We start from the raw sequence: 12,131 nt of genomic DNA, 5'->3' as shown, positions 1-12,131 counted from the left end.
TTTGATTACAAAAGTAGTCTGGATTTTGACAAGACAAGCAAAGTCTGTGTTTTTAGTGAGATGCAGCAGAGGTGCAAGTGAACTGACCTTCCAAGAGGCTCCGTTTGATTCTAGTGATAAGGAGCAACTCCAGTCATTAGAGAATGATCTAGGAGTCAACAGCCGCTCTTGCAAAAGAGGTGGCTTACTTTTCATTAATTATTTTACAGTATTAGTATTTTAAATAAAATCATCCAGACTGGTAAATGAAGTGTCAGTTTCTGAAAAAACAAATTCCAGACAGGAAACCCTTAGCACCTCAGATTAAGGGATAAACAATCAATTAAACCAACAAACCAAGTTTATTTATAGAATTCTGTACAATTGTGATGAACTATGCTAGGACACCAATGAAACAAAGCAAACAAATCTCTCCCTCTCTAACGAGTGGGAGGTGTAGTCACTCACCTTTACATGCACTTAAAGGAAAAAAGATTACAGCTTTCATACACAGTTCTGTAACTACTCAAGAGTACTTTCTTGATGTATTATTCTCAATATAAGAGGTTTGCATGGTAATTTACCAACTGTTGCCTCTCAAAAACAGTATTTCAGCAGAATCCAGAGACTTTGAGAGGGTAAGTGGCAGTTTCATAGTTGCAGATAAATAGGACATAGTCCATCATTCAGACCTGCATTCTAAACTCACTGCATCTCCTCTGTTTCGGTTATCTCCACTAAAAGTTACTTGCAACACTGTACGAGTCTCGTCGACATTTTGGCTGTAGTACAGACTATTCATGTGTTACCAAATGTAGAAGTTACCTAAAACCAATACATCAAGGGCAAGCGTATTAAAAATACTGAATTTGATTTAACTTTACCTTTAGAGACCACTTTCACTGCACCTCAGAGGTCTGAGGCATTTCTGTGGAAAAATCAGTTCCTGAATCACTTGGTTTTGCAATTATTTCTGCAAAGCATTGGAGAGTGATTATTTTGAAAACTGGCTGTTGCAAAATAAGTTTAGATTTTTTTATTACAAATCTGTAACATCATTGAAGCTGTTGAAAAAAAACAAAATCATATCAAATGCATATCTACAAAGTGAATCATGACGTCTCCTATGAAGTCATCATGGTAGATTCCATAAATCCACTCTTAAAAAGTTAAAAGTACATATATGTGAAAGCCTACTACAACTCCAGAGAAGCTGCTAAAATAGGCCATCAAATAAAGCAGTCTATGATTACATATTTACAGAATAACCCACATGTGTCCTAGAACTATGGACTATTCGGTAAATAAGTATTGAAGGATTCCTAATTATTTGTTTACATGGTAGATAAGAGCTGCTTCATAGGTTGATTTTCTTTTTATACACAGTTCATAGTATCAATCTGCACACAATTACATGATGTTTCTTTAAAGCTACTGTTAAAAAAGGAAGAGAAAGTTAAATAAGAACTAGATTAAAGTTTCATTAAGAATCCAACAAGAAAGTATCAAACACAGGTTTAAACACAACCAGTGTATGATTTCAGAAAAACAGTAATGCTCTGACACAAAAAGAGCATCAGCATTTTCCCTCTTCAGGGTCCCCCAGAAACATTCCTATCCAGTTCAGTGCTTAAGTTATTATATACGTACTGGCCTGAGTAGGAATAAACACGTGCTCGCACGCTTACCTGAACGAGGGCCTCTAACCTTTTAGACTTCTAATTTTCTTTTAATTTAGTTCTTAGCTCCATATATTCAGTTGTATCTTGTTTGGAAAAGTTCTTTGTTAAATGTCACTTATATTTACACTTTGATTTTTTTTTTTTTTTTTACACCTGAGTGATAATTTAGCTGTCACCTTGTGTCCAGTCAAATATTCCATAAAGCCATACAATTCTTGTGCTAGTGTTGCACTCCACTTCTACCAGTTTATATATGAAGAATGTGCATCAGCTACCTCTCGTACATTACCCACTGACCTTTCTACTATGTCCTTACTGTGTCCTTCCCCTTCCACACAAAGTGATTTTTTTTTTTTTTTTAATTTTTTGTTTGTTTATAGAAGCCCCTTTTAAGTGGTTCACAAAGCAAGAAACAAAGTGAGCTGGAGCCCAGTGAAGACACCATGACTTAACAAATATGTCATATCGGAGGCTTGGAGAAGAAATTAAAGCCCGACCAATGAGCACCCCAGGGCCATCCCAGAAAAAGCTACTCCACACAGTTACAGCTGAAGACTCCGGATGTGCTACAGATGACAAGTCCCACATCAAGAGCTGTGTGCCCCTCTCAGTTAAGTATAAGTAAAAAAGGGAACATGAAGTTAAACAGCTATATCAGCCAAGCCGTTTTAGTAAGAAGAATCACATTTAATGAGTTTCTTTCTTGCAATTTCAGATGCTCAAGTACAGCTGGTAGAAATTCAAAACAGCCGTAAAGAACTGTGACAGACGGATACAAATAGTACTGCAGCTTAAAAATGATAAAAAACACCTGAAAAAAAGTCACACAACCCTCCCAAAAAAATTTACACTTTGAACCTAAGCCAGTTTTTGAAGATTCCCTTCTCCAAAGCTAGGATGAAGGAGGAAGAAGAGGAGGAAGAAAGTGCAGATGACCTTCCAGCCACAAAGGTCTTGCGCCAATGTTTATTCACCGTGCCTGTGGTGGTATGTAAGGGGAGATCACCAAGTGCTGATTCTGCGACCACCAAGAGATTCCTATGGAAATCCAGACCTCAGGCTAATACTGAACACAGAGTGGACCAATGAGCTGCATCAACAAAATAAAAACAAAACTCAAACTAAAAGAAATGGGAAAACCCCAAATAGCACAGATCCACATTTGTGAGGGGGGCAGGAAGAAAGGGCAAGAAGGGAGGTCTATACAGTAAATAATTGAATGGTTTATGTTACAGATGACTGGCAGTTTTAAAGAGTCTCTTCCCAGCTCCATTGCTGCTCCAACCCAGAAGGGAGAACTGAAAAGGGAGGAAGAAAAGGTAGGACATCGTCATGGAGCATGCAGGATCAGAAGCAGCAGAGTGGGCATGCTCAAATAAGCCCCCGCCTCTTTTTGTAGTCCTCCAAGTTCAATGATCGCCGAGGGGCACCATCTTTTGCTGGTGGAGCCTTGGAGGTGATGGCCAGTGCCTTAGATTCTGTTGGAGATAAGAAGAGAGTGAGGACCAAAATACATGAAAACTACAGATTTTTGCTTATTGCTTTTGTTGACAACTTCACCACAAAATCTCGAGTATACATCAGGTTAGAACTTCAGTTAGTTACACAGGCAGTATCTGTATAATAAGTACCAGGCTTATCTTCATAGATAAAGCATGTGCAATTTTGACCCTGTTTGTAATCCAGCTTTCTGCTGATAAGTATACTTTCATTTCTTATGAAAACTACTCTGTAGCACACTGAAATCACAATACAAACAGAGCCTTCAGGCTCAGTTCTGGGAGCTTTGATAAATCATTATCCCATGAGAATAGCAAGCACAAAGAGACAGATGATAAGTTGCCAGAAGTCAAACTTCCTATCCATGTCTACAATACACATTTTAACCAATCCCCAGGTTCTTCTGTTAAGAAAGGACACTGCACAAAGCAAGATGTCTGAGGGAAAACACCCAAACCAGCCACACTTAAACGTCTACCTCTATTGTGTCTCTCTCATCCTTCTCTTTTCAGTGTCTTTTAGTGCCTAACCCTCATCTGCTTGCTAACTCTCTGAAGTTCATAACTCTCACTATCTGCTTCAGGAAGTCTCCTATTCTTGGCATCCTACCTCATTCTGTAGTCTTACATCCGGAGTTCCTATCTTGACCTAGTTTGGAAAGACCACCTCTCCTACTTTCCCTTCTTGACAAGGTTTTAAGTCTTTGTGCGTTCTTACAGTACTTCCTAAACTGTTGTCCTCCAAGAAACTTCAGCTCTAATCCTTCCAGTAATGCAAGAAAAAAAATAAGCCTTATGAGTCAAATTGCACTGGTATACTCCCATGCTTTCCCTCCACTGAAAAACAGCTTGATAGGATGAGAGGAAATGGCCTCAAATTGCGCCAGGGGAGGTTTAGATTGGATATTAGGAAAAATTTCTTCACCGAAAGGGTTGTCAAGCATTGAAACAGGCTGCCCAGGGAAGTGGTTGAGTCACCATCCCTGAAGGCATTTAAAAGATGTGTAGACATAGTGCTTAGGGACATGGTTTAGTGGTGAACTTGGTAGTGTTAGGTTAATGGCTGGACTCAATGATCTTAAGGGTCTTTTCCAACCTAAATGATTTATAATTCTATGCCACTGAACTGTTCTTGCCACACATCTCAGGCTCTCAAAGTCAAGATCACAAAGAGAAAGGGTCAGCAAGTTTGTATCTATAAGCATACCTTCACTCCCTGCCCAGTGTTTTGGTTTCCCTAAAATTTGGCTTCAATACCATCTGCAATACCAACGTTAGGGAACAGCAACTTGGTAAAGCAGCAGGGTCAAAATCAAATAAAAATACTTTATCCACACAGCATATACACAGATTATGGAACAGGACATCACAGACACCCAAAGCTTATCTGTTCTCAAAAGTGATTACACAAATTAACGAAGTAAGTATCAAGGTAGATATCAAGGATTATTAAATACGACACTGTTGACCGTTCTGCAAAGATTATGCAAGTTATAGATACTGTAAACTAGAAGAATACATCAGAAAACACTCATTACCTCCTTTTCTCCCTAGGTGTTTGGAGCAAGGATATGGGGATATACAGACTTTCAGTCTAACACAATACAGTTCTGGTTTTATCAATGGATGTCACTAGCACACATCCCCTCCTCCTTAGTTCAAGATACTTGCCAAGACGACAAACACGGAGTCCTTGCTTCCATTTTCAAAAGCCCACCAATGATTTTGAAAGAACTATTCTGGAAGAAGTGGGCTCTACCATAATGAGCTGGACAATCACATCCCCAAACTCAGCTGGAACACCTACCTGAACTGGGAACCTGAAGATCAATCTTTACATCAAAGTCATGCACTTTGAAAAGATCTTCTGAGAGGTCACTGGCTGATTTAGAGTTCACATCTTTATCCTTCCCTTGACCCTGAAATAAAAACTACAGGTAAGTCTCCAACCCTTATCTCTCCAGATAAACAGAGATAAAAGTGCTTTTTCCCCACTTCTGTCACAAACATACTTTAGCTTTCATACTGCTAGAGAAACTTAATTTTCTTTCCCCAAGAAAGAAAAAGCTGTTTCTTTTCTATGATAATGCTCTACAGGATACCTATTTCTAGAACTGAAGCATGCACATCTACTATTAGTCATAAGCTTCTAGAGCAAAACAGTGACAGTGGGAGGAATGTAACAAAGACAGAAATGGAAACTTGCCTTACTCATGTCCTTTGGAGCATCTGGTAATACACCAGACCCGTATTTTGCATTTAGCTGGGCAAGGATGGCAGCTTGGACAGCAGGATCTCTGGACTGCAGAGGGGAAAAAGAAAAAAAAAAGAAAGAAAGAAAAGAAAAAAAATCACTGTATTTATAATTGGCAAAAGTTATACTGCCAGCGCTCATATCCATGAATCTAAAACCACAAAAGGCTGTAGATCAGTTAGCCCAATCTTCAGGATCTCAGAGACAATTGAAAACATCCTGATACCTGTGTAATGCATCTGACAGTAACAAACTAAAAGTTACCCTTCAGAAAGTCTTTCTTTGAGAAAATGAGAAATATATTTCCTGTTGATACGGTTTGCTCCCGTGACTAGTCTTAACGCTATTGTTAGATGTATTTGCTTTCAGCTTACAGTTCTGGCTGAAACACTCTACTAGACAGAAGAAAACTTTAGAAGACTATTTTCTTTACATAATAGTTGTCTACCATAATAAAGCTACTCAGTTATGATTATTTTCTAATAAAGAATTATTTCAGAAATAATTATTTAATTCAAGCCCTGCAATAAAATTCCTTTTCTATTCCCTTGCCAGTTTGTGGAGACTGATGAGAGCCAACCTGACCAGTTTTTTTTAAGCACTGATACCAGAACCATATACTATTCCACAACAGGCCTCAATGAAGCCAGATTGCTTAGAAGCAGGAGCCGATCACCTTGCTATCCATCATTTATATAGCTAGGAACTGCAGTAGCAGGTTTTGCCACAGTATCATGGGGGAAGTTTGTGTTAAACTACTTTATCCATCACAGGCCCAAAATGTCTGGTCTCCTCTCTCCTTTCACAGATCTTTCAGGAAAGTTTCAACTAATTAGAAGCAAAACTCACTTTGCTTCTAAAGCAAACTGTCTTCCCAGAGCTAACTAAATCTGAGTAATTCTACATAGAAGAACTCACTACAGAAGTCTAAACCACAGTTGATTCTCCATACCCACATCATTTATGTCCTTCACACTTTGCATTAAAAAAAAAAAATTGCTTTTTCCTTCTTTTGGGATAGCGAGACCAGGATCTCACCCAACTATATCTCACCCTGGCATCTGGAGCGTTAATAGCATATGGCACAGTTGGGAATGAATACAAACATTTTCCTTCCTACTTTCTGCATTACATTGGTTTCTGTTTCTCTGAAAATTGCCTCAGTTGAACTTAAGTATTACACTCACATTAGACACTATTGTGGGCTTGCACTGCCGCCTAGTAAAGGGGTCCATTTGTTGGTTTTTCATGCTGTGACTTTCAGCCTGAAGAAGAAAAAGCACATGGTTTTGCAGAGTTAGCTACTTGCACCCTTGTAAATCCTCCTACAGCACCCTGTCCATGCAAGCACTCATCAGCTATATATAATATCAAGATCACAGGAAAACCAGCAACAGCATTACAGATTAGAAAGATTTTGACACACCTACAGTCTTATGCTTCACAGGGCAAAACTGTCCTTATTGGATATAACACAGAAAATAGGTGCACAACTCTCAGGATAGTTAAGGCTTAACCATTTGTTAACAAGCTTAACTTTTCCTTAATAGAAACGTCACTGCAGAGAATCAAATATTTCCTCTACTATTTTATTCTCTGAAGTCTCCTTTCAGATTTCTTTCCCATACAAAATGCACTAAGTCACTATCACAGTCAGTAATCTGCTGATAATTGAGTTGATCAAAAGGATAAAGCAAGCTGCTTTAAAATCATGTCATTTGCCTATACAAAAGATTTTATACATCATTAAAAAAATTGAATAACTTCACCATGCAATTATGCCCCCTTTGCATCATTTCATCTCTACTGGTACAGAAGTATTAATTCGGCACTATTTACCACAAGAGCCTTCTCAGACTCAACGATATTCCACTCTCTATTTCTCTGGTTGATGTAACTGCAGAAAGGAAAAAAAGAAAAGGTGGGTGGGGTAAAGGAAAAGAAAGTGACAGTCATTTATCAATCCCTACACAACAAAACACCTGACAGCATTCTTGCAGCTTCATCCTGATCACAAATTACTCTTATTGCAAGATAACTGCTACCTGGGGTATGTGGAAGAGAGTTTACATTTTTGACAGTTTTAACTGAATGATGATACAACGAAGTGAAGAGAAGCAAACACTAATAGAGTCATCATGATACACGTTTCATCAATATATTGTACAGGAAAGAAGAGAAAAATCTTGCAGTTAATTCACTACTGCATTAGTTTCTCTCCTCTGTATATTTTGATTGATACTATCTAAGAAAGAAAATTCCCAATATCTGCTTCTTACCTGATTGCAGAAATGTTTTTTGTTCGTTGACGATCCAGGGCCTCTGCTCTCTCTTCAAGTTCATTAAGCTGATCTTGAATCTGTTTGGCCTTGTCTTGGTCCCCCAAGTCCTCAGCCATAGCCTTCAACCAAACAGTAACTCATTAGGCACTACTCTCTACCACAGAGCTATTCAGAGAAATGAGGGATAGACCCATGAATCAGCCAGCTAACCCTATTCCAGTTGCAAATGTTCTACCCCACATGGTAAGAATACAACAAAGAGCTAAACTGTCCTTACAGCTCAAGGCAAAACAGGACTTCTTACTCTGAAGAACTCTGAAAACTTTTGAAACCACTTAACCTAAGGAAGACATAGGAACACTAGTCCCAGCATGAGGAGGGCAAGTCAGTTACATGATTTAAATTACAGGTTTGACTAAAATTTAATATCATTCTTTACCAGCTCAGGAAAAGAACTATTATTTCTGCAACTGTCAGTTGCCACTTATTTCAGGGAGCTGGAGCGTCCCCTACCACACCACCACACCAACAACAGTAGCTTATTATGCCACCTGGTGACAACAAAAAGCAATTGCACTCTTCTGCAACGGAAAACTAACAATTTACATATTCGTGCATAGTAAAATGACGACCAAACAATACAGTTAAGCCAAAGAATGTAGAACTAAAGATTAATACAAACTCTTTGTTTTTACTGTATATGAAGCACGAACGTCTTGAAAAAGGACTGAACAAACAAAACATGTTATGTCTATCTTTATCTTCAGAGATACTTAAGACTGCTTGTTCACTTGACTTCTTGGCTTTGGCTTCTCAGCACTGTTAGGTCTATTCATTCCAGGAGGTCTACATGTAAAACAGTTCAGTGGCAAGTAAGTCTTTCAACAACGTGTTCTTTTCAATATAAATTACTGGCCATAAAGTGACAATTCAGTCATCCCTGAGTAAAAGACAATTTAACACGACTTTTATTTTTCCTATTTTAAAAAGTACAGGAAATCAACTTTCAAATGTTATTATGGGTACCCTGAAAAAAGAAAAAAGAAAAAGAGTTTCTAAAGCAGAACAGCTTAAGACTTTGTGTCCTTTAAACAAGAAGAGACAGCTATAATTGTTGGCAATTGCCCTTAGAAAAAGAATGCAATAGCTTTAACTGGGTTTTAAGTTTTCTGAACCCAGCAATGAACCTTGAGATCCACCTTTTAGCTGCATAGTTAAAGTCGAGCTTACTGCTGACTACTGCCAAAATCCAGATGAGCTCCAGTTCTTCAAAATCAAAGACTGCATTAAGCTTGCAGGCATCATCTCATCTCTCACCTTCTCCTTTAACAGCTGAGTTTTCTTCATAGCATAATTTGGAGGTGCTTTTCTGAACCTTTCCTTCTCTTTCACAATCTGTAAGATGCAGAGGAAACAGCAAGAATTTGCAAATATGAAATGTCTATTTCAATACTCGGACACTAGAAGCAACAGATCAATATCACCTAAGAAAGGTACTTACTGCTACAGAATTTTAATCGTGCTCTTTCTCTGCTGCATTTTTTAATTTGTTACTTGGTAATGAGTTACAGCTCCATTCCCCTCACTTAGGACCTACAAAAATCTGATCCTAATCACATTCGGTCAGTATTAAGCAAGTATTAAACTGCAGAAACTGTGATAAATGCATCTATCATGATGCTGTTAGCTTTTCAGAACTTGAGAACTAAGTTGCCATACTCAGCTTAGAAGTTCAGAGCTCTGCAACACAAATTCAAGAGGAGGTAACAGGGCACAAAGGACGAAGTAAAGCAGGAGTAAGCACCAAACAACAGCTGCATCACCAAGCTACTCTATCCAGTTACGCAGCTTCATTTTAAGCCTTTTATTTTTTTCTTAGGAAGCAAATACCATGATGATCTTGCTTTGTAACAGCTAGCGCTCTACTCCACGAGTTCCTGCCACCTTTAAGCACTGCCACAGCCTCACTACAACGCACTGTTTACCTCCTCAATGTCCTGGTCATTAAACTTGTAGTTGAGGGCTTCTTTGATGGACACTTCCTTCTTGTTTATCTCATCTAGTGTGGGTAGCTGCATCCCAGCAGAGAACATCTAAACACAAGAGACGAAGAGGTTACTTTCCACTTAACATATCCTTGGCAGAAGGCTGCTAAGAAGAAACTGAAGTCTGGCAAACTTACCGCTTCCTTCCACTTCATAAACTCACTTTCAGTAAATTCCTGATTCGAGACAAACTCCAAACGAAACACACGCGAATCACTGCCATGCCTGCAACAAGAAGTGTAACAACATCCCTTTCTGATGGTACAGAGCCATGATCTTGGATCTACAGGTGTAAACTGATTCAAGAAGCACAAAATCTGACACTTAAGGCTACTCTTGTGGCTCGCACACTATCTATTCCTAACCAGTCAGATCAGCCACGGTTCAGGAGCCTACATCAGCTATTAGTAGTAATGCAAAGGAATACTAGACAGTGAGTCTGCAGGAAACAGTCGCTCAGTTGTGGCAGTAGAACGCTCAGGAGGAAACAGAAACAGACCTCTCTCACACCTAAACCTTACATGCCCTATTTGGTGACCCATGGCATGATCTTCAGAAACACAAAGTTTCTTCACGTTTGGACCAGTAGAAGTAACCTTTAAGCAGTACTCAATTATATAATGCTGGAGCCAACCCCTATCTGATTTTTCATTCCTTGGCCAGTCAAAGCCAGAAATCCCTAAACATTTTCTGCGGAGCACCACCTTTGGCACTATCAGCTAAACTACTAGACTGCTGCTAACCAATACTAAAATTAGTTGCCATGGTGTAAATTTCACTCAAAGCATGGAGCTCTCTCCTGAGGTAGCCTAAGAAGTTATTGAATGTCACAATGGATTTAGATAAGACTTTTTTTTTTTTACTCCACACTTGCACCCACATGCATTCTCCACATGCCTTCCTGTTTCTCCCAAATGGTTAATGTCTTCTTGTCCTATCTCACCAGGACGTTTTGTACTGTAACTGCTGATCTTCACCTCATGATCCTTATAAGGGCCTTAAGAACAACTGAGAAAACCAATGCTACATTCAGCTTCTTCCCTCCAAAGTACCATTTTATGTTGTAACACGTATGCCAGACCCAATCATGTGTGCCTTTACATGATACATATTTCTAACATCTGATTATAACAACAGTGGAGAAAAGATATATGAGAGTATTGCAAAGCTTAAGAGGCATATACAAACAATCATGGGTTACTAACACAAATTAATTGCTCAGATGTCAACACAATCACAAGTCCCTGCATGAGATTTTTTAGTAATTTCCATTATGCCCAAGGGGAAAAATAACCAAACAAACCCAACCCCAACATGCTAGCAGTAAGCGGCATGGCAAGGCCCAGTCTGCTTTTTAGCTCTCATCTCCAAACCACACAGAGAACCTTATTTGCTATGAAAAGGACACTGATTCATGAACTGATGAGGATTACTTTGGTACCTTACCGCAACTGTAGTCCTTTGTTTGTCCGGGTACCACCAAGCTGGTAAACCTTTGCAGTCTCTACCACGCCAGTTATTTCAGCAACCTACATCACAGAGTAAAATACACAAGAGGAAGGATGCAAGAGAAGTTTTTTTGTGTTCCTAGAATATATCTGGCATACTCAAGCCTTTTCACTAGAGATTAAAAACCTTAATCTAACTAACAATTCTAACTAGATCAAGGAAAGCAAGACTCTTCAGTGTACATTATTAGGTACTGAATTAGTTGCTTCATGCATCACCTTTGAGTTGACAAATTATACCATCTGAACGCTTGCAGTAGTTTTTCTATCTTCTCAGTTCGGCCTTCCTGACCAAGTGATGTACGCTTTCATACTTCTTCTATTTCCTTTTCAATTAACACTGGTTTGGGTTAACGTATGTCCCAAATGAAATACACCAGTGCTGTTCACATACTAAACACAGCCCCTCTGGGGAAATTTTTAATGCAATTTTAGAGAATATTATTGCATCTTATGATTGTGCAGTTACAGCAATGAAACAGAAAAACAAACTGTGTTCTCAATCACCGTCTCTTCTAAGGCACACTGATGTACTAGAAACACTTGGTAAAAAAAGAACTGAGATCACACAATAACTTGGGAACATTCCCAGAAATAAGGAGTGAATGTTATTCATCCTTACTTGGTCAGAGCAGAGTCCTGAACTCTAGTTTGCAATACAAATGATGAGACAAGACAGCATGAACCGAAGCTGGAAGAACAGGCTTTGTTAGTGCTCCCTCTCTCTCACTAAATATATCTCTTCACCTAGCTGGTCCCGTAGATTTATTTATTTTTAAACCAGTCTCCTCCACTTCTTTGGCAGCAATTACCTTTTCTGGTTATGAGCAATCCTTTTATGTTAATCACTCAAACAATCACAGGTACCTGAGAATTGCTAAG

The 12,131-nt window shown here is 38.8% G+C and overlaps 1 protein-coding gene across 1 annotated transcript in view; it reads right to left on the bottom strand.

Moving 5' to 3' along the window:
* Positions 1 to 322: 322 nt before the first annotated feature.
* The window catches only part of RTF1 (RTF1 homolog, Paf1/RNA polymerase II complex component), a 33,464-nt gene continuing 21,655 nt past the window's right edge, over positions 323 to 12,131 (bottom strand). Inside the window, 10 exon segments of the mRNA XM_076344625.1 lie at positions 323 to 3,139; positions 4,968 to 5,079; positions 5,367 to 5,462; positions 6,602 to 6,679; positions 7,254 to 7,311; positions 7,694 to 7,815; positions 9,014 to 9,091; positions 9,682 to 9,789; positions 9,879 to 9,966; positions 11,188 to 11,270. Coding sequence (XP_076200740.1) covers positions 3,033 to 3,139; positions 4,968 to 5,079; positions 5,367 to 5,462; positions 6,602 to 6,679; positions 7,254 to 7,311; positions 7,694 to 7,815; positions 9,014 to 9,091; positions 9,682 to 9,789; positions 9,879 to 9,966; positions 11,188 to 11,270 — 930 coding nt within the window. The 3' untranslated portion in view covers positions 323 to 3,032.

The sequence above is a fragment of the Aptenodytes patagonicus genome, chromosome 7, assembly GCF_965638725.1.
Source record: "Aptenodytes patagonicus chromosome 7, bAptPat1.pri.cur, whole genome shotgun sequence".
Lineage (NCBI taxonomy): Eukaryota > Metazoa > Chordata > Aves > Sphenisciformes > Spheniscidae > Aptenodytes > Aptenodytes patagonicus.
The sequence above is the reverse complement of the archived record's forward strand: the minus strand, read 5'-3'. Positions and strand labels throughout refer to the sequence as shown.